We start from the raw sequence: 23,700 nt of genomic DNA on the forward strand, positions 1-23,700 counted from the left end.
TCAAGGAAAAAAAAAAACAATTTATTTAATTGAATGCGTTCATTTCCATGCCCCAAAATCAATGGATTGAAGTGATATATGACCAAGATACAAATTCTTTAAATGTTGCTTGCACAACCCAATTTTCCGTCTATTCAAGCTGGGATGAATACAACTTGAGAACCCAGTCTTCCAGCCAGGAAATTTCTGCCTTTCCATTACATGAATAGTATAGACACTCGGTGCTGGAGCTGTACACCCAATGACAAAACAATTGCAAGGTCGTGACTTGCTTACCATTCTTGCTAGAGAGAGCAAACATAAGCCACTGTAAGAAATTCCATACATTAAAGCCTCATCATTCTCGAAAGCCTGAGGGTCTGATGTTTCACTTACCATCTCTTGCTCAACTTCTAGGGTAGAGGGAATACTGCTTAGTTCAGTGTCAAAACGTTTTTCTATCTCAGCTTCATGCACACGATACTTTGCTGCTAGAGTTCGGATGCAGGATTTTCTTACTAGATCAGATATCAAGAGCTTTACCTCATTGAAGTTATCACACTTGGCATACCATCTAAGCCAACGGCGAACAATACCTGAAAACCAGTCGATAATTTGAACATTATCTTGTAAAACAAGCAAGGAGCATGTACGGGGGTAACCATCACGTGTGAGCAATCCATATCGTAGGAGGCGCTTTTTTATTGCAATAATGGGAGCAATTATCTCAGTGACAATGACAGAGTCTGTAGAAGAACCAGCATTTGGCAAAAGGGCAAGAGTAGAAGCGGTCTCAGAGGAAACATATTTTTCCACAAGCCTCTGAAATTCATAAAAGGAGTTTCTTAGTTCTTCAGGTAAAGCTGGTTCTGCGACATACTTAGACAGGATAGCTTCCTCGCTCTCTGCTGCTTTGGCTTTGACATCTTGCATCCAAATCTTCAGCATGTACTTGTACCAATGATCAGTTTCCATACCAGATTTACGGAAATGGGAAATTTGACTCAGAACAGACCTGCTGTCAGCTAAATGCTTAATCTCTGATTCCTTGACCTTCTTCAAACCATGACCCAACCATTTCTTGCCTATACTAACTGTTCCAGAATCCCATGCCTCTTGCTTTTGTAGACCAAATAAAGCAACTTTTTCCTTTAACTTGTGGACTGCTTTTGTCGCAGGACTTTCTTTCACATTTCTTCTAATCAAGGTGCCTAAAAAGCGGATCCCCTGCGACATTTGACATGGCAATAATTCTGTTTGATCATCAACTTCCAAGTGCAAAGACTTCTGCAAGAAATTTAGAACCTCAGATTTGAAATCAAGAGCTACATCCTTAGAACCAGCAACTGAAAAGAATATCTCATCCATGAAGCGACAAGAATGGACTCTAAAACTCTCTTCACCTGCACAGCCAAGATCATTACCTTTCAGGTTCCTCCTAAACCAGCTGCGCAACCTAGACTGGGACTTTTGATCAGTATGAAAACCTGGAATGAGAGCTTCATACTTCATTGATAATCTGTAAAATTCGCGGTCAAATAGGTCAAGATAAATATTCATTAATATAGGGGACAATACTCCCTCCTGTGGAAGACCATGACCTTTTGGGAAACCACCAAACTCGAAATTGAGTACATTAGCGTGAAACATGCTTTGGATCATAACATAGAGGCTAGGGTCTTCTATCTTCTCCTCCATTACTGATATCAGTTTAGCAAGAATACAAGCATCTAGCTTTTTGTTAATAAGCAATATAAACCACCAATCAGAACTAGCAGTCTCCTTGCTTATGTACTTCAAAGCTGTAGAATGCCCCCTCCCACTTCGGTAACCATGTGAAATCTTAGAGAAGTGGGGCTTGTAAACAACTTCTAAAACAATTCTGATGGCTTCCTGAATGACCTTCAGATTCACATTGGGAAGCACTAAAACATCTTTCCTTGCACTCTTTGTTGAGATAGAGAAGGTATTAGCATTAACAACAAAATTCCCAAGATACAGCTCTTCAGCCATAGAATCAAAAGAAGTTTTATCATCATTTAGCACTATATCAATATTGGAGTTGAGTCTGATACAATCGTAAGCATCTTGAAGAGTTTCTGGATTGGCAATGACTTTTGCCATTAGGTCTCGAAACTTCCCATTGAGGTATTGTTCCTTCACCCTCTTCTTAATGCGCAGTTCAAGAGACCTCTTGAGTTCCTTTCTGCTCCTGGGTCTTCTTCTCTCATCTACATGAGAAGATTCATCTACAAGACAGGCTAAGTTCTTTGCCAATTTCATTTTACAAACGCCATTATTAATATCATCTCCAGCAGTAGCGACAGTAGAATGATCTGCAAATGATTGTATTCTTTCAGAAGCTCTACCATGATGGGCCACTGTGATCGGACTTTTATCTGATTTTGAAGAAGTGTTCAACTTCACAAGCGTCTTTTGCACCGTCTCACAAAGGCGAGCAGTGAGAGAGGCAGCTTTTCTGACAGCAGTGAGCCTTTTTTCATAAGACATAGAAATTGTGTTGCTGCTACTATTGCTAGAGAGGCCCTTTTGGAGAATAAGGAAGGATATGCAAATGAAGAGGAAAAATAAAAGTCAAATCATCAACATAAGTATAATGAAGTCTCCTCACGGAATAATCATAAAAGAATCATAAAGTTGTTAAGAAATATTCAACTTTTTCAGTAAACCCTCTTCCTTCTTATTAGTAAGAGTTCATTTATTTATTTAGTTTTTATTATTTTTTTTATGTAGAGGCACCAGGAAATTATATTCCTAGAATGTAAGAAATCCAGACCTAAATGAGTTGAAGGAAAACTTTAAGATAACTTGATGCTGCATCCTATAACTCACAAACACTTCTAGAAAGTGGCCATGTCTGTGTCAGTCACAGTGAAGCTTATAGTAGGCGGACCACTACATAAAGGGATCCAGATACCAGTCATGAGTACACAAGTATAAAAAGGGGTGAGTGAAAAGCAGTATCATTCGAATTAAGTCCTATTAAAATAGAGTTTATCAGCTCAAAGGGTGTGTCTGCATAAGAATATATTATTTCTACTCAAACTGCTTGATGGTTCTGTAAGTTTCCTTCAATAGAAAACACAAATTTGTAGAGGATTTTGGTTAAGGAGAGGGGCTCAAGTTCACAAACAAAAGAAAAATAAGAATACATCTGGGCACTGGCATCTTCTTCTAAAACAAAACGTACAATGCATATCATTTACCACACATTCACAACACACTCATGACATCTGTAATTTCTGTTCCCTTAGAAATGACAACAGACCATTTATTCCCAATACCAAAACGTTAAGAAGCAGCAATGCACCAAGTCCCAGCTCCTATGCAATATATCAAAACAGAACAACATGCTGTGCCTTTTGTGCATTTTTACCATTTACTTCACTTGTTTAGAAGACACAAAAAAGAGAAAAAAAAAGAACCACAACTGAACATCCCGAGTAATCATCGAAATTTTCTGCTAATAACACAACCATTACCGACCAATAGCACTAAACCCAACTCCACAATACTGTCAGTCACTTGGCCTTAACCTATCCAACTTGCCTGATACAACTATTCATGCCACCACTACAAACACTACTAGGTTACATTGATCAAATATCCATCTCCCACTTTCAACTTCTTTACTTTTCGAAAACTCAGAACACGAAAGAAAGAACAAAAGAACAGCATCTCCAGCAGAGCTGCAACGCAACAGGGTCCCAAAGGCCACATGCAAAGAAACAAACCAAGGGCAGAACACTAAAGCATAACTACCCAACACAATAATCAAGACAAGGTTGCTACCAATTCTGGCTTGTGTTCTAATCAGTTACAACTTAGAAAGGAATTCCCAGTTCTCAATTCATATTCAGCACCCAGTATCTTAAGAATTATATAAAGCAATTGAAAGACTAGTATATTCATATAGCAATTTCACCAAATAGAAAACATGGGACTAGAAACTTACAGTTGGGTACTGGATATAGACTTGAAAGTTGAAATCTTTGAAGATTAATCTGGGAGGTGCTTTTCCCAGAAGCACTGTGAACTGTGAAGCTGCTTTCTTTTTCTGAGACCCAAGACTAAACCTTTGAGAATTATAATCTCAGCCGTTGGATCATACCAACTGCTGAGATTTCACAACCCATTTTAAAACGGTATAAAACCCATGACCCGAACACCCCAAAATAAAACCCTCCCAGAGTTTTTTCAATTCTCTTCAAAGACTGAACCTTTCTCTCTTCTCCTCCTCCTTCTTCCGAAACCAATTCGTTTCGCATTGAATGCCGTTTCGCTCTGCGACGGAAAATCTCATCCGAATCTGATTTCACGGCGCTCATTCTCTCCTCCGTTTCAAGAAACCTAAAAAGCGCTGCAATTTTCCGGTTGTGCAATCTATTCCCGAGGAAACTAGGGTTGCCGGTTTAGGGTTTTGGGTTTCCAAAATGATGTACCCTGATCCTCAACAGCAGCAGCAACACCAACAACAGCAGCAGCAGCAACACCAACAACAACAGCAGCACTATCACCAGCAGCAACAGCAACACCACCAACACCAGCAGCAACACCATCAGCATCAGCAGCAAGGTGGAGACTTTCACAGGGGCCCACCGCCGCAGCAGCCGCCGCCGATGATGCGTCAGCCGTCTGCTTCTTCTACTAACATGGCTCCGGATTATCACCACCCCTCCGCCCCTGGTCCTCCTGTTCCTCCTTATGATGGTGTGTACCGAATTTTTAACAACCTTGGTTATTCTTGGTTTGTTTGAATTTGAATTTCTAGGTTTAAAACTTTACTGAGAATTTCGCAATGGAAAGTGGTGGTAGAATTTTGTTGGAAATTTGGTTAATTAGTAGCGGAAATGGTTTGTTTGTTGCAGTTCATGGTGATGGTTTTGGTGCAAAGAGGAACAGAAAGCAGACTCAGAGAAGGGCAGTTGATTACACTAGCACTGTCGTGCGGTATACACAGGTACCATTGTTTGAACTTATTGGGTACACATAACTTTCGCCGAAGTCCTGTTACAGGGGTCGTGGTGAGGAAAGTTATAGGATAGACCATGGCTTTTCTAGTTTGTGCCAAAGCTAATTTTGTGGTTTCTGTTGGTTATCATTGGATGTGAGCTTATTCTTCCCTTGCTCTCTTTTGTTAGGGTAGTCTTGTTTCGCTTTTTCTGTTTTCTTTTTCCGAGAAAAATCTAATGGTGTCAAATGAAGTAGCTAGGTATTCCTTGTTCTTATCCATTTTGATCTCGTATCTTTATCACGAGTAATGAGTCCTGTATCTAGTTTGTAGCACTATTCTTCATTACACCCTTTGTCAAGTGATGTGGATAATTTTCTATCAAGATGTGAAACAAAACTAATTATGTAAAAAGGAAATGTGATAAAAAAAAATGTGAACCAGAAGTATACAAAACAATCCCTCAAACAGGGCTTCCAAGGAGAGCCTTCAAAGTCCCGGCAGGAAACAATACAACACTGGAACTGCCTAGCAGTGACCAGACCACTGAACAACCTCAGTAGAACCTAATGCAAGACAGACCGGTACTGCAAACATCACCTAAAACTAAAAACAACTCTCAAATGGCTTCCAACCTCAAGTATGCTAGTCTGATATTGAAGGATTCTAGTTGTTATTGTCTCACAGACTTGATCATCTTAATTTCTGATTGTATATCTTAAAATCCTGTATTATTGCTCTTCAGACTCGAATGTGGCAGCGGGATGCGAGGGATAGGACAGTATTGCAACCTACACCAGCAGCTGCAATTGACGTAAGTGATAATTTACTGTTTTTATTTCACTTTTTTGTGGTATATAAAAAATGTTTGACCGGTAGCATGATGGTAGTCTAGTTATAGTCTGAACTTAGTGCATATGATTTTTTTCACTTGAATCTTATGTTTCTGTGGTGTAGATGTTGCCGACAGTTGCTTATTCAGATAACCCATCTACGGGCTTTGCTGCAAAGTTTGTGCATACTTCCACAAACAAAGTCCGTAATTCAATTAATCGGGTTTTGGTAAGTTCAGTTACAATCAATTTTGGTCAAAGGTCATATTAATTCTTCTGTGATTAGTTTTTCCCCAACCATGGTTCATTGAGCATTTGATGTTTTCTTTTACAAGCATGATGTTGTCCTGTTTTGATGCTTATAAGTCAAAGTTATTTGGAGAAATCAACGTATATGTGGGAGGGTGAGTGAAGTTGGGGATCTCTTTTTTAAAGTGAGGTGTAGCTACCAACTGAGTATACCTTAACTTCTGTTGAGCAACAATTTAATCGAATTGTAGTGCTATGACTTCTGTTGATTAGCTTAAATTATTTTACACCCAGGACCAAAGATGTGGGTCTTAGTTCCATTTGCAATTGGGAGGGATATGAGTTAAACACAGAACAGTATGCTATGTTCAGATCAATATGATGCTGCACTTGTATGACTTGTTAGGTCTAAGAATGGTGTTTGACGAGGGAAGCAAAAAAGGGAGGAGGGAATATTATGGCCATGTATATTCTAATGGAAGATAGAACCGTCATTGAACTAGAGCTCTCTTCTTTATTGGGCCAGGAACCAGACAAAACTTCATTTCAGGGCGTTCATTTACACGCACACACACACACATATATTTTTTCAGTTTTCTCTTTTTGTATTGATTTTAGATATTCAGATTGTTTTGAAAATCATAATAGGAATCTTTGACATGATTGTGATGTCCTCAGTTAGCCTATCATACTGATGTTGACTGACCCCTTCCACTTTCTTTTCAAAGTGGACTCCTCCTGGGAGGCGTCTTATTACAGGCTCTCAAAATGGGGAATTCACTCTTTGGAATGGCCAATCATTTAATTTTGAAATGATTCTTCAGGTAAATATTAGACAGATTTTTTTTTCCTTAGGGTAACTCAATCAGAAAGGATGTCAAAATGTAGTTTATGATAGTTTCATCTTTCAATTTGTAGGCTCATGATCAAGCAATCAGATCTATGGTCTGGAGTCATAATGAAAATTGGATGGTCTCTGGTGATGATGGAGGATCAATAAAGTAATCACATGTATAGTTTCAATTGGTGTTTTGTATTAAATGAAAAATAGTAATAGCTTTAATGTGTTGATACATATGGGTCTACTTTTAGGTATTGGCAGACCAACATGAATAATGTGAAGGCCAATAAATCTGCTCACAAAGAATCTGTTCAGGACTTGAGGTAAATACTTAAATATGAGTAGTCCTCTTCATTCTGCTTAAGGCATGTCCTAATCACCCTTTTTTTCTTAACAGCTTCTGTAAGACTGACTTGAAGTTCTGTTCCTGTTCGAATGATACTTCTGTTAAAATATGGGATTTTGCACGGTGCCAAGAAGAGCGCACATTGACTGGTAAAGTGCTTTGATCACAACAATTACAGAATGAGTTTGTTGACCCTAAGTGTGTAGCTTGATCAGTACTGATTTATTCATATGTAATCTGACATGACCTAGTTAAGAAATGCAATTCCTGCGCCTTTCCTTCATCCATGGTCGAAGCACAAATATGAAATTTTCCTCATTAATGCATGCTTATTTAAAATATTTTATCTGAATGATTGAGTGAATAGGCAGATGTTGTCAGTTGCATCAGAGGATGTAGGATTGAATATTTCATCTTTTACTCGTACCTTTTTTTATTCTACTTTTGAAGGAACATAATAGGACCCAGAATTCCTTCAGCTTCGCAATTGTAATGTTTACTGCAATGAAATAGACTTTGTTTAAAAGTGTTAGATTGTGTTTCTGGGATTAGTTTAGACCTTATTTATTTGTCTGTTTTTTGTTTGACTTCCTTGCCCATTATCAAGCAAGTTAAACACGTCCTTGCTGAAAATCATAAGTTTTTGTGAACTCGAAAGCATTTTTCAGAGGCGAAAGCATAAGGTGGGGGTATTTTTATTTGCAAGGCAATGAATTATTATAACTAAACAATTATTATTGTACTTTTCTATACTTAATATTTAAGGAAAATAGTGTAAAAGATACTTTCTTATTTCTCTCTCTAAGCCCATAGTTATTCATTATAATCCTTGGCGGGATTTCATATTGCTTTATTCTGTGTAGTTTTAATTTGTTCTGTGAGGGGATTGCCAAGTTTCTTTATTAAGGCCACCTAGGATGCCACGTTGCTTTCACTTCAGCTTTAAGTCTCAAGTTTGCCAAAACATGTGCCCTCCTCCACACCCCCCCCCAACCAAACCAAAATAAAAAAATCATGTCAAACAGTGCATTAGCTGCACTATCAGGTGAAGTTAAACTACACAGCCCACAAATTCCTTCGACTATGAAATTTTCCTGCACCCACAACAATTCACCAATTGCTTAAATGCCGCAGAAGGGATGATGAAGCACTGGCGAGTGTATAAATGTCACCGAAATTCTAAAGGATAGCTTCTCAGGGCTGGGTAAATATTTATCATAGCCACTGAGTTACTGCCAAGGGCATTAGATAACCACTTTAGATTTGCCGAAATGCCTCCAAGGTGAGTTTTGGGATTTTTTGCTGCTGACAGAAATGTGAAGGGGATTGAGGGTTTCATGTGCTTTTGTTTTAGATTTTAGAGGCCCATGCCTGTGGGAATATAGCTCAAAAACCACTCTGTTTATTTTGAACCACACTGCTTTGGCAAAGGAGCTTACATTTATAGTCTTATCCTTTTCAAAGGGACACCTCAGGCATCTCACCTCAGAATGGGCTTCAAGACACGCTTTGTTTATGCTTTCCAAAATCCTGCTCAAAATTTCAATTCCCTGAAGTTTGTAAATGGGTAGTTTATTTGCCTACTTGAGTATTTGATTGTCTATATATGTGGCCAAGATTTTAAGTGTTACCAAATGGCCATTAAGCCAGTTCAGGGGCCCCTTTGTGTTGTTGTGTTCCGAGTCTATGACAGTTAAGCACCATTGATGCCCAGAGTCATGTTTGGTTCTTAGTCACTCTGATACTAGTATGTTATTTAGGAGATTCTGGTTTCTTATTTTCGTTGCACACTTCATTGAGTTTTCCTTAAAAGATAAATAAATCGAATAGAATAAGAGAAATACTTTATTCACTTCAAAGCATGAACTCTCACCAGATTATCTTGGACTCATAATTGCATGAAATTTAATTCTTGCTTAAGTTTTTAACACCATGTTCGTGGCCTTTTCATGCTTGAAAAGTGCATGGAGTAACCTTAGAATTTCTATGTGTGGTTTAAACTCAGGCAGGCCATGGTTGGGATGTGAAGAGTGTTGACTGGCACCCTACAAAGTCTCTACTAGCTTCAGGTAGTTGCAATGATTCTCTTGGATTTTCATGTCAAACATCTTTTCCTATGTTGGTACTTTTTTATACTTAATTCCAAGTTGTTGGTCTATACGTAGGTGGGAAAGACCAGCTTGTCAAACTTTGGGATGCTAAGTCAGGGCGAGAACTATGTTCATTGTGAGTTCTGAAAATTGGTTACTATACCTTTGAATTAGTTTGTAGATTGAAATTTTTTAAAATTTTTATGCATGCCTTTGCAGTCATGGTCACAAAAATTTGGTGCAATCTGTTAAATGGAACCAAAATGGCAACTGGCTGCTAACTGCTTCTAAGGATCAAGTCATAAAGGTAAGCAGCTAATTTTTAGCTTATATACTTCAATATAGGTTAAGTTGGTGTTTTATTTTTTGAAGTTTTATTTGTTTTTCTCTGATTGATGATATTGTTGCACTCCATACTCTCAGCTTTACGACATAAGGGCTATGAAGGAGCTTGAATCTTTCCGTGGGCATCGGAAGGAAGTGACTGGTTAGTGATTGTTTCTTAATATTTGCAGTATTTTTTTATTTTATTTTTATCTTCCATTATTTTGTACTGAATTCTGTTTCTAAATATTCTTTTAATTAGTCTGCATTTAGATTGGGTAGTGAGTATATTGTATTTTTTTTTTCCTTTTCTATTTTCTAGTTACTTATTATCATCCATCTCAGCATTTTATATGTTCTAGTTACTCTTATAATCCATCTTAATATTACTCTTGCATTTACTTGAATCAACATTTCTCCCCATAAAGAACATATGGCTTTAATGAAAGCTTCATTGAGCTTTGTTTAAAACTCTTATATAAACAAGATAAAATTACAAATCCCTATTGAAACTTTCTATGATTAGAACTAGATCGTCTCTTTTTCGTCCATAGCATTATCATCACGTTTCTCTCACCATCTTTTTGCATTATACACCCTAATTGCTCCATATTGTTCATCCTGTTTGAATGTCTTCTACTATGTTTAATTGTCTTTTTCTTACTGTTCTGCCAGTGTGAGTTGTAAACTAACTAAAGTTATTGTAGTTTGGCTTCACAATGATTTAGCTAGTTGTATTGTTTCATAAAATTGTGTGATATTATCTTGAAAGCTTCCTCTCAGTTTCCCCTGCGTCTTTTTTTATGCTACAGACTAATATTGGGCCAAATTTTCAAGTGCATTTATTGTATTTGCTAATATCTTTTAAGATTATAGTGCTTATGGTTGTCATTGTTAAATTTTGTTAGCTCTGGCTTGGCATCCTTTTCATGAAGAATATTTTGTCAGTGGGAGTTCTGATGGATCCATTTTCCATTGGCTTGTTGGGTAAATTCCATTCCTGATCCATAGTTTCTGTGTGTCAATTTTCTTTAATCAGTGTTATAGAGTAGTTTGATCTATTCATTTCTTAGATCTTTACTTATCATGAATGTCATGGTCTAATTAAATAACAATAAGCCAGCAATAAATAATCAAATATTGTGACAGCCAAGTGAGCAGATATTGTGCTGCATGATCCTGCATCCCGTTATTTTACATACTGTATGGCTTCTGTAAAAATATATTTGGCACCTAGAATGATGCAGCAGAGAGCAACAGTAGGTGAGAGTATGATTCGGGTGGGTTTGGGAGTGTTGAGAGAATAAGAAAGCAGAATGATTTTAGAAGAAACAGAGGGTTCTTAGCTGTAGAAGGGAGAAATAGAGCGAGGAAGGTAAGGGGAGAGAGAAACCAAGGCACAAGCCTTCAAAAAAGATTTAATTTTAATTCATTCCAATCTGATTTGGCTTACAATAGATAACCATATTTATAGGCTCCAAACACAACCCTTAGACTCCTAGCACACCAAAAGACTACTAAAGACTTATTAATAATAAGACTCTTCAATACTTATTAAATAGACATAAAGACACACTCAAGACCCTTGAATACTCACTCTAAGATTTTAATACTCTTAAAAGCACTAGGCTCATAATTATTCTACATAAAACTGAAAATTAACCTGACAAGACCCTTAGACTACCATGGAGACTTTCCTTTGGACCAAAATGGGGTGGGCTTAATCTTAGGTTTCCAAAGCGGATATGTCTTTTCTAACCAAGTCATTGCTGCTGCATTATAGAATTTATTAAAATTTTTGGAATAGCACATAAGTTATTTGTGTCCAAGTTTCTTAAGGTGGGGACTCAGGTAGCCGACCTATAGTTTGCCAAATTTATTGTTCATTTCAGGAGAAATTTGGATTTAGTAGTTTGGTTCAGGTTCTTAAGCTTTTTACGATGGTTATGGATGGAAGTTGAGTATGAGTGTAGTAGGGTATTACTATTGAGACTAGCATTCATAATTCAAAGGCAAGGTGTGCGGGTTGTGAAGTAGGGTTGTGTCATTTGGAAGCAATACATTAATAAATTATGATATCTCTAGTGGAAAGCTGAATTACATTCTCCATGGTCTATTTGATGACTGGAGAAAAATGACTGAGGTCTCATACACAACTTATGGTGCCCTTTTGTTCGAGTTATTTTATTCTGTTAGATTGGAAGGAAACAGTATTCCAAGTGTTTCCTAATCTAGCAGCTGTGATGTAACTTGGTGTTTGATGCTTTTCTCTTTTGTGGATCTATTGTCCACTTCCTTTATTATATTACCCTAAACCCTAAAATAGTTTTCTTTTTGTCTGTTTCTAGATCATTTTTTATCGCAATTTATAGTTCTTCTATCTTGTAACCCTAATCCACTTTTCTGATGCACAGGCATGACACTCCCCAGGTTGAAATTGCTAATGCACACGATAACAGTGTGTGGGATCTCCAATGGCACCCTATTGGCTATATTCTTTGCAGGTATGCATATCTAGTCATTTTGTTTATGATCGTGCTCTGGTCTTCTTAGTGTGTTCGTTCTTTTATCCAAAATAAAAGTCTATAAATGGGGAAATGCTCTCTCTATATTATTATGAATTTCATTTTCTACTCTATATATATATATATATATATATATAATTATATAATCTTAGTCTGTATCATGTTATACTCCATATATATAACTAAATGGTGAAATGTTGTCAAAATGGAAGTCTATAAAATCTAAGCAAAATTACCATCCAGGTCAATTTTTATGGCAACTTATTTTTGCAAAGTTCTGTTGATAACTTTTGTGATGGAACCTTCCTATAGAGGACATCCCCTTCTCAAGAAAATGAGGATTCCTTTCCAGAACGTGCAGTCTCTTGTCCAGACACATGTTATGTATATTTTTCTTCCATTGCTAAATATTTTTCCTTGAAAGCCATCTATTGCAACTTTCAATGAAGCACTCTTTCCTAGGAAATGGTAGCAAACCAATATATTCATTGATTTGTATGTTACGTGAATCTCAGTAAAACTAACTAATTCGAAAACCAGCTTTTGAGAAGATACATGATTGGATTACTCAAAGAGAAAGTCAGATTTTGAGTATACTTTATTGGATCGCTCAAGAGTTATAGTTCGTTAGGGTCTATAGGTATGAGAACATTCTTAAGAGACTTAAAGATCGGCAGTTATTGGTTCAGCATCAAGCTAGTATGTGTCTACCTTACCCACTTCCAAATATGTTGTTATTGGAGGTTAGACGTAATTTTGGGCTAAGCACCATTACCTGTGGCCACCTAAACCTATATGCTTTTGACAGGTTGCATCTCCAGTTTGAACTTTCAATCTGTATGTATATGCATCTTGATGACCTGGACTGGCTATATAGAATAAATATAGAAAATTTCTTCACTTTTATAGCTATCGTCGTTATCTAATGTTTATGATGCATCAGCAATGCCTTCATCTACTTGCTTTGATCTTCTGCAGTGGTAGCAATGATCACACAACAAAGTTTTGGTGCAGAAACAGGCCAGGAGACACTGGTCGCGATAAATTTAACATCAATCAGACTCAAGGTTCCACTCTTCCTAACCCAATATCAAATTGTTAAGACATTATCATCTGATTGCTTATCAAATAGAATCTCATTTTCTTAAGCATTCTAAGATTGACTTGTGCACAGCAAGCCGGACACAACACTTAGCTTTCTGTTATTTCATAAATAATTGTTGTCTATGTGCTATGTACTGCGGGTCATATTGTAGAGCAAAACACGCATAAGCCTGTACACACACACACACACAAAGAATAAAACAGGAACCCACCTTGGATATGAATTTGTAGTTTAAATTGAGGTAGATGCAGCCTAACTTGAAAGAAGCATTGTGCAATTTTTAACTTCTCAGGTTATGGTGATCAAAACTCTGCTTTTGCTGGTCGCATGACGGGTAATTTTCCATTACACGATGGGCCACCAACTCCAGGACCATTTACTCCCGGGGGAACTCGAAATGAAGGAACCATTCCAGGGGTTGGAGTAGCTATGCCGTTAGCCATACCATCCCTTGACGCATCTATTCAGGGAGAACAACAGCAACCTCATGCACATTCAATGCCTTTAGGAGCTCCTCCTCTCCCACCTGGTCCACATCCTTCTCTTCTTGCTGCAAATCAGCAGCAACCATATCATCAAAATGCGCAACAGCAACATCAGCAACACCAAGGTCACCCACAACAAATGCCCCCTTTGCCTATGCCACCTCCAAATATGCCACAGCTACAGCCTCCATCCCATTTACCCTTGCTGCCGCATCCTCATTTACGTCCACCACCCCAAATGCCCCCACTCGGTATGCCATCTTCAGTGTCCGGATCTTTGCCTATGCCTTCATCAGTTCCAACATCACTTTCAATGCCAATGGTATGGTCTCAACGCTTTCAAAAAAATATCTTTTTACTTTAAGCACCAGTTTCTATTTTGTATATTAGATCAATCAGTGAAGTTCCTTTATAAGTTAAGTTTTCTTTATTTGAAGTTAGATATAGGGAAGACTGGTTTGTGGTCCATTTGCCCTGCTTAAACTAAATAAGGGTTGCCTCCAAGTTATTTGTGGAGCTCCCATTAAGGTTTCAAACCGAGCTGAGATAGCTTCTCAGAAATGATAATACTCACTTTTGCATTTTCTCCTTCCCCAGTTCCATTTTCATGTAGATGTCATGACATGAAAGATTTGTCTTTTCTCTATACAAAACTGTAGGGTATTTCAGCAATTTAGAAATTCGCTTTTTTCAGTATTCTTCAACATAGAGATAGTATGTCAAATGAGTTTTGAAATTCTTTCACACCGTCGGTATTATTTTGTGGATGAGTAATAGCATGCGGCCTGGGATTGTTCTAGTACCCATGTTTAGTGCCAGATAGAATAGTAAATGAACATTTCCATTGAAGTATTTGAAGAGGGTCTAGAAGATACTTTCAGTTGTAATGCTTATTTTGATTGTCATATTAATTGGAGCACATTTTTAACTTTTGTGAACATAGAATACCATTCACAAAATGTTGGTGTAGGCTGATCCATTTTAACAAGTAACAACTGTTTTTTTAAAAATTCTTCATATTGGTAATTGTATTTATGATTAATTTGGTTTTTTAGGGCATGCAAGGTACAATGAATCAGATGGTTCATCAATTGCCACAAGGTCATTATATGGGCATGAACCCACCTCCACCTGCTGGAGGTTTCCCAAATGGGATGCCGAACATGCAGGGCCCATCTAATGCAAGTGGAGGGCAAATGTATTCTCATGCTGGCACCTTCAATCGTGCACAATCTGGACAAATGCCAATGCTACCGGGGTATAATCCCTACCAGGTCAGACAAAACTTTTATTACTACCTATGTACTGCATCATAATATTAAATATCTACGGCTGAGAAAACTTTCACAAGAATGGTGCTACTGACTGCAACTATTTTTACCAAAGCATTCTCACATTATCCACATTGTCATTTCTTCAATTTGTTTATTACATGTGAATATCAAGTGCCTTGTGGTTTTTGGAAAAGAACAAGATTGGGTGGAAAAGATGGACAAGTAGCATTCCTTTTGTAAACTACAACATTACTCAGAAGAAGCTAATGTGTCCATGTCTTGCTTATTGCAGCCCAGGGGTCAATCCGGTATGCCTCAGCCTCCACCAGGGCCACCACCACATGGGCAAACACCTCAATAGACCATTTCTCCCATCAGTTATAGCTTCTATCAGGATATCTTCTTTTTGCCTGTAAATCAGCTCATATTTATGTTACATCAGCGTAGTGTCTACTCACTGAGATTCATTAGGTTGAGCAAAACAAGAAAAATTTCTTGAAGTGGTATCTGCCCCTTTTTGTTTATTTTTCAAGTATTGCAGCCTAGAATTGATGTAGCGAGACAGATTTTATTCAAAGTATAACCAAAAACATCTTGAAATTTCCTCGGCTCGTTTTTGCTTTTGTTTTACAAATGATGACCAGCAAAATTGTAACACTGAAATTAGCTCAGCTAGCTACATTACAAGAGATTTGTTTGTTTTTTTAAGGGTTTAGTCAGCCTTATTGGTGTAAAGTTTTATCTGAGTACTAAATTGCTATCAATGCTACTGGCCAGCACTGATTGCTTTGTTGCCCCTTGAACAATTAGGTATGTCTGTTAGTCCCCCAACGAATGTTGCAATGGGGTATTTCATTAATTTATGGTGAGAAAGTTTTGATTCACTGATGACGCCAAAAGGGTCAATCTAACCTCCTTCCTCCCCACTCATAATAACTGGTAAAGATCACCAGAAGTCCTTCGTTACACGACTGAAGGGAAAACAGTTTCAGACCCCAACTAGTGGTTCTGTCGTATTGCTCCCCAGGGCTGAGGTGAACCAAGGTTGCCCTGTGAATGTACATTTGAATTCTGGATTTACCTAAAAACTTCTTTTTTTCGTTCTTTTTCTGGTAAATAACCCGTCTGAAGATTAAATTCATATAGTTGAATGTAAAGAAACACTAGCCATGGAGGCTAACTTTTGATCTTCTGCTCCTCATAACTCCACAGATATCATCCATGAAAGCACTTGAAGCTTGGGGTGGGGGAGTATTGAAAATAACAATCCCAGGATGAGAGAGGCTGCTCTTAGCCATAGCATCAGCTGTCATATTGCTTTCGCTAAAAATATGCTTAATCTTCACATCTTCAAAACCATTAAGCAGAGACTTGTAGCTGTTCAAAATGCTTCCAACAGGATGGGAACTTTCACAGCCTTCAACAATGAGTTTAGTGAGAATGGCAGAGTCAGATTGAATCTCAAGCTTCTTAACCTGTAAAATCAGTAGCAAGTTTCAAACCAGAAAGCAAGCCCCAAGCCTCAGCAGTGAGGACCTGTCCTTTACCAACATTAATCATAAAACCTGAAAGCCAATCACCATTATGATATCTTAATACTCCACCAGCACCAATTTGTCCTGATTGACTAGCCCTTGTGGCATCCACATTATGTTTCACATAACCATCATCAGGCATGGTCCAAGAAAACATATTGAAACAATACTGATCCACCAAGTTAAGTTTAGCTTGAGCATGAGACCACTCAATAGTAGCATTCAGAATAATGTGAGAGGCATTATAGGGTCTATGAAAACCAACATAAAAAATATCCTTATTTCGCCATTTCCACAGATACCAATAAATGAAGACAAAGATACTACACCACTGAATATTATTAGAGTAGATTACTTTACAGTGGAGATTTGCAGCAAGCTATCCAATCCAGTCAAGGTTGAAAGTATGTTTCACAGCAGTTGGCCAATTGAAAGTTCTCCAAACAGCCATGGCTTTTGGACAATCCCTGAATAGATGAAGAAGAGTCTCGGGAATAAGGGCACAAGTATGACATTTATCATCACCAGAAAAGTTTCTTTTAACCATTTGGACATTTGTGAGAAGTTTCCCATGAACAACAGACCATAGAAAAGTTTTTAGCCTGGGGGAGATATTAAGATGAATTTCACTTGAAAAGATTGGACTCAGACATATCAAAAAGGCTATTGTAGGCCTATTTAACAATAAAGCGACCATAAGAAGTATATCCCCATATTTGAATATCAAGGCCACACCCCTCAAACCCAGGAGGAATGCTCAAAATCAGTTGAATAAAAGTCTCAGGTAAACAAATATATAATTTATCTATGTCCCATCCATTGTTGTTCCAAAAGATACTCACAGTATCATCAATATTAGCCCGATAACCAGGCAAAGCAACATCAATGAGAGGAAACTTACCCAACCAATGATCAGTCCAAAACTTTGCAATCATGCCATCCTCAATTCTCCATATAAGACCTTGGCTTAGAAGAGAGGCTCTATGAGCAATGCTCCTCCAAGTGCTTGAGCTCCCAGTAGGAGGAGAATAATCTATACCAGTAATATTGTCATTCGCTAGGTATTTATGCTTATAAATGGAGCTCCAGAGACCATTGTCACCTTGAAAAATCCTCCAACTAGCCTTAGCTAACATGGCCTGGTTCATGTCTTCAGTTTTTTTAATGCCAAGTCCACCCAGACATTTAGGTAGGCAAACAACATCCCAATTTACAAGATGAACTCTCTTTCTATTTTCAATATCACCCCATAAAAAATCTCTGTTTAATTTGTCAATAATATGGCAAAGCTGCAGGGGGAGTTTGGCAGTTTGCATTGCATAAACAAGTATAGAGAAACAGACAGAATTAATTAAGATTAATCTACATGCCATGCTAAGAACATTGCTCTTCCAGCTAGCTAAACACCCTTGAACTTTATCAAATATACTTGCGTAAGTGTGCTTATTTACTCTGTAGTGAACAAGAGGCATACTAAGATATTTTCCAAGTTCATTTTTAATGGAAAGCTACAAATAGAGCTGATACTATTAGCCAAATCACGATCAATGTTAGGAAACAGTAAATGAGGGATTTCTCAAAGCTGACAGTTTGACCATATAAAGAGCCAAAAAAGTCCAAGCATCTCTTTAGAGTAGTAGCCTGCAGAGTAGAAGCTTCAGCAAAAAGAAGTATATCGTTGCTGCATCAGAATATTCATGTACGAGGTCCTAAAATATATCGTTGAATATTGCCTTAGCGACCTGAACGACGTGGGGACGTTGCTCCACACCATTGAGACTGTCAAGTCAAGTCCAGCAAATAATCCGGAAAAGGTGCGGCTGGCAAATGATCTGGAAAAGGTAAATCTTTGATCTTTGATCAACTGAATATTGCAAGTATTTGAAGCTTTGTCTAGCGTTATGGTTTGCTTTCATTGCTTTTAATCAGTTCATGAGAATGATTTAGAGCTTTCATTGAATCACTTATTGTCTAGCTTTATGGGTTTATAAGGATTGTTTGCTTTCATTTGCTGCTCTATTGTTGCTGTTGATATCACTTATACCACATACCGCCAAGCATAAGCAACGACCTCTTAGGTGGGCCCCGCGGCATGGCTAGTCCCGCCTGCGACATGCATCCGGTAGTCCGACACCCGAGCTACCTCGCTGTGGTGGAGGTCGGCCGGTACCTTGCTAGGAGGCCACCCTCCCATGCTCTCCAAGAGGCTTCAAGAGAAGCAATATGTGTATTGTATCCCACATTGGAAATATAGAATAGATGGGGACTTCCTTTAGCTATAAGAGGAAGTCCTCCCCTTCTTAGAAGGGATGGAATCCATGATCCCCAACTTGTATCACTATCAAAGGCTACTTGGCCTCACTACTAGTACAATCTCTAAGTGGATGTAGCCTTGCCTCAAGGGCAAGGTGAACCACTATACATGCTTGTGTCTCTCTCTTTCTCTCTCCCTTCCATGATCCATGCTTAATTCCCGTTCCGTATTCTTCAACAGAAACAGTTGCCTTCTTATAAAGCCTTCTAGATATACTTGAAGCCATTACATGTTGAAGATAGTGAGCTTCATTTTGATCCTTAATTTCCATGTGCTTTTGTTTGATACCATGTTTTATTTGACTCAACACGCACTTATATATCTTATTTATCTCTCTTGCGTTAATTGTATTGTTTCAGTCACTTGCTGTGAGATCTAGAAAGACATTGAATCGCCTTTGACCATATCATGCATCTCTTGCTATGGTTTTAGTTTGCTGTTAAACAGCGACAAGTGTGGCCCGTGACCCACCATTGTACCGATACTGTCCCAACTTAACCACCCGTTAGGTGTTGGGTTTTAATCACAAAAGGCCTCGGTACAATTGGGTAAGAGCCACCCACTTATAAGTTATATTTTATTTGTCACTTTTCCAATGTGGGATCTTTCCTCTCCAACACGCCCCCTCACTTGCAACCTAGCTCTAGGTCTGCACGTGAAATTAATTAATCCAATTCCCACATTGGAAATTGGGACACAAGCCTCATATCGGAGACTTGGTCAATACAATCCAAGGCCCACATCGGACACTTGGTAACAATCCAATCGGAATTTTCCGATGGCAATATAAGGAACCCAAATTTGGGCCCATGACAATTGGAGACGCAATTGGAGAGGGACCCGCTCTGATACCATGTTAAACAGCGACAAGCGTGGCCCGTGGCCCACCATTGTACCGATACTGTCCCAACTTAACCACCCGATAGGTGTTGGGTTTTAATCACAAAAGGCCTCGGTTCAATTGGGTAAGAGCCACCCACTTATAAGTTATATTTTATTTGTCATTTTTCCAATGTGGGATCTTTCCTCTCCAACACGCCCCCTCACGTGCAACCTAGCTCTAGGTCTGCACGTGAAATTAATTAATCCAATTCCCACATTGGAAATTGGGACACAAGTCTCCGATATGAGGCTTGTGTCCCAATTTCCAATGTGGGAATTGGATTAATTAATTTCACTTGCAGACCTAGAGCTAGGTTGCACGTGAGGGGGCGTGTTGGAGAGGAAAGATCCCACATTGGAAAAGTGACAAATAAAATATAACTTATAAGTGGGTGGCTCTCACCCAATTGCATCGAGGCCTTTTGTGATTAAAACCCAACACCTAACGGGTGGTTAAGTTGGGACAGTATCGGTACAATGGTGGGCCACGGGCCACGCTTGTCGCTGATTAACATGGTATCAGAGCGGGTCTCTCTCCAATTGCTTCGTCATCATGGACCTGGATATGGGTTCATTCATTAATTGATTCACCAATCTCCTCTCCAATCATGGACCTAGTTTGGGTTCATTAAATTGGCCATCGGAAGTTTCCGATTGGATTATTGCATAGTGTCCGATGTGGGCCCACACTTGTCAATTAATTCCACGTGCATACCTAGAGCTAGGTTGCACGTGAGGGGGCGTGTTGGAGAGGAAAGATCTCACATTGGAAAAGTGACAAATAAAATATAATTTATAAGTGGGTGGATCTCACCCAATTGCACCGAGGCCTTTTGTGATTAAAACCCAACACCTAACGGGTGGTTAAGTTGGGACAGTATCGGTACAATGGTGGGCCACGGGCCACGCTTGTCGCTGATTAACATGGTATCAGAGCGGGTCTCTCTCCAATTGCTTCGTCATCATGGACCTGGATATGGGTTCATTCATTAATTGATTCACCAATCTCCTCTCCAATCATGGACCTAGTTTGGGTTCATTAAATTGGCCATCGGAAGTTTCCGATTCGCTGTTTAACATGGTATCAGAGCGGGTCGCTCTTCAATACGTCGCCATCATGGACCCGGATATGGGTTCATTCATTAATTGATTCACCAATCTCCTCTCCAATCATGGACCTAGTTTGGGTTCATTAAATTGGCCATCGGAAGTTTCCGATTGGATTATTGCCTAGTGTCCGATGTGGGCCTTGGATTGTTATGTGATTGGTCAAGTCTCTAATGTGGGACTTGTGACCCGATTTCCAATGTGGAATCGGGTTTGTCAATTAATTCCACGTGCATACCTAGAGATAGGTTGCACGTGAGGGGGCGTGTTGGAGAGGAAAGATCCCACATTGGAAAAGTGACAAAATATAATATAACTTATAAGTGGGTGACTCCTACCCAATTGTACCGAGGCCTTTTGTGATTAAAACCCAACACCTATCGGGTGGTTAAGTTGGGACAGTATCGGTACAATGGTGGGCCACGGGCCACGCTTGTCGCTGTTTAACATGGTATCAGAGCGGGTCCTTCTCCAATTGCTTCTCCACGTAGGCACGTATCATGAGCCCTAATTTGGGTTCCTTATATTGCCATCGGAAAATTCCGATTGGATTGTTACCAAGTGTCCGATGTGGGCCTTGGATTGTATTGACCAAGTCTCCGATATGAGGCTTGTGTCCCAATTTCCAATGTGGGAATTGGATTAATTAATTTCACGTGCAGACCTAGAGCTAGGTTGCACGTGAGGGGGGGTGTTGGAGAGGAAAGATCCCACATTGGAAAAGTGACAAATAAAATATAACTTATAAGTGGGTGACTCTTACCCAATTGTACCGAGGCCTTTTGTGATTAAAACCCAACACCTATCGGGTGGTTAAGTTGGGACAGTATCGGTACAATGGTGGACCACGGGCCACGCTTGTCGCTGTTTAACATTTGCAACTTGTATGATTTTTAATTTGAGGCAGCCTTCCTGATTTGTCAAAGCTAACATTGTTATGTCTATGCAAAAGGGTCTTGATGTTCATTTTTAAGTTTTTTGATTCACTTGCTGATGATTGTACTCTGGGGTAATATGTCTTCCTCACTATATGAATGCATGTGTGCTGGAAATCTGCAAGACTAGTTGTTTCGCGGATATGAGAGACTAGTTCTTTCTCCCCTGTGAATATTGTACTAGAAATTTGTGGAACGAGTAAACAGGACTTGAAGCCCTCCTTCTCGATCAATAGAAATTGCTTGTTTTTCTTTTTGGCAATAATAGAATTACTTGTTTGAACTTCATTTTTCAGAGTGCCTTAGCATATAGTGAGCGACGTCTATATGTTACACGTACAATTATACAAAGACGTGTTTGAACAAAGTAATGCCAGTAGAAGTTGATATATGTTCCGAGTTGCTTTAGTTTGTTCTTTTGTTCTTAGATTTTGTGAGTGGGGCTATATATGTGCCCTTTTATGTGTTTTTTCTTCTGCTGTTTGCTAGCTATGTGGTTCTTGCCTCGAGTGTTTTGGTCTGTAGTGTGTGCTTGAACTGCGTGCACTTTGATTATTTTGATTATCCTCTGTTTTGTTCTTTTAAGAGTAACTATTGCCAATAAGCTGCAAATTCTTGCGGTTAATTGGGATGCTGTTTTAAGTTATACCAGATCCCTTAGTAATTCTTATATATATTCTGTTGTTACTGCATCATAATATTAAATATCTACAGCAGAGAAACTTTCACGAGAATGCTGCTACTGAGTGCAACTATTTTTACCAAAGCATTCTCACATTATGGTCTGCCACATTGTCATTTCTTCTATTTGTTATTACGCGTGAATATCAAGTGCCCTGTGGTTTTGGGAAAAGAAAACAAAATTGGGTGGAAAAGATGGACAAGTAGCATTCCTTTTTGCAAACCACAACATTACTCAGAAGAAGCTAATGTGCCCATGTCTTGCTTATTGCAGTTGCAGCGTAGGGGTCAATCTGGTATGCCTCAGCCTCCACCAGGGCCACCACCACATGGACAAACACCTCAATAGACCATTTCTCCCTCAGTTATAGCTTTCTATCAGGATGTCTTGTTGTTGCCTGTAAATCAGCACATAGTTATGTTACATCAGCGTAGTATCTACTATCTACTCACTGAGATTGCTTAGGTTGAACAGAACAAGAAAAATTTCTTGAAGTTGTATCTGCTCCTTTTTGCTTATTTTTCAAGTATTGCAGCCCAGAATTGACGTAGCGAGATGGAATTTAATCAAGTATAACCAAGAACATGTTGAAATTTCTTCTGCTCATTTTTGCTTTTGTTTTACAAATGATAACCAGCAAAATTGTAACAATGAAATTAGCTCTGTTAGCCACATTACAAGAGATTTCTGTGTTTTATAAATTTTTAGTCAGCCTCATTGGTGTAAAATTTAATGTAGTGCTAAATTGTTATCAATGCTGCTGGGCAGCACTGATTGCTTTGTTGCCTCTTGAACAATTAGGTGTGTCTGTTAATCCCCCAACAAATGTTGCAATGGGGTATTTCATTAATTTGTGGTGAGAGAGTTTTGATTCATCCCCATTCATAATAGCTGGTAAAGAACACAAAAGCCCCCAACTAGTGATTCTGCCGCATTGCTAACTACGGCTGAGGTGAACCAAGGTTGCTCCGTGGACTTACATATGAATTCTGGATTTACCTTAAATAACCCGTCTAAGAGTAATATCATATAGTTGAACCCCATTAACTAAACCTTATGTTTCTGTTAACATTTGAACTCAAATGGCATATTTGTTACCATTAAGCAGCATTTTACAATATTGTGATAGATACCTGTGAAAAGAAAATGTATATATATGTGTGTGTGTGTGCGCGCGCGCGTGTGTGTGCGCGCGTGTTGTGATAGATACCTGCAAGATGAA

General features: G+C 38.7%; 2 protein-coding genes across 2 annotated transcripts; one reads left to right on the forward strand and one right to left on the reverse strand.

Moving 5' to 3' along the window:
* Positions 1-14: 14 nt before the first annotated feature.
* On the reverse strand, positions 15-4,041 carry LOC133713882 (nuclear intron maturase 4, mitochondrial). The gene is made up of 2 exons (XM_062139909.1): positions 3,956-4,041; positions 15-2,526 (listed from the first exon to the last, which is right to left on the reverse strand). Exon 2 carries the CDS (start codon positions 2,488-2,490, stop codon positions 40-42), a length of 2,451 nt encoding a protein of 816 aa, XP_061995893.1. The 5' UTR covers positions 2,491-2,526; positions 3,956-4,041; the 3' UTR covers positions 15-39.
* A 153-nt stretch (positions 4,042-4,194) lies between these two features.
* On the forward strand, positions 4,195-15,623 carry LOC133713883 (flowering time control protein FY). The gene is made up of 18 exons (XM_062139910.1): positions 4,195-4,710; positions 4,869-4,960; positions 5,697-5,765; positions 5,909-6,013; positions 6,762-6,857; positions 6,952-7,034; positions 7,126-7,197; positions 7,272-7,369; positions 9,230-9,289; positions 9,386-9,446; positions 9,530-9,617; positions 9,734-9,797; positions 10,543-10,621; positions 12,049-12,138; positions 13,138-13,226; positions 13,557-14,071; positions 14,805-15,023; positions 15,316-15,623. The coding sequence occupies exons 1-18, from the start codon at positions 4,434-4,436 to the stop codon at positions 15,382-15,384; spliced, it is 2,226 nt and encodes a 741-aa protein (XP_061995894.1). The 5' UTR covers positions 4,195-4,433; the 3' UTR covers positions 15,385-15,623.
* The last annotated feature ends 8,077 nt before the right edge of the window (positions 15,624-23,700 follow it).

Source organism: Rosa rugosa, chromosome 6, assembly GCF_958449725.1.
Source record: "Rosa rugosa chromosome 6, drRosRugo1.1, whole genome shotgun sequence".
Taxonomy (NCBI): Eukaryota; Viridiplantae; Streptophyta; class Magnoliopsida; order Rosales; family Rosaceae; genus Rosa; species Rosa rugosa.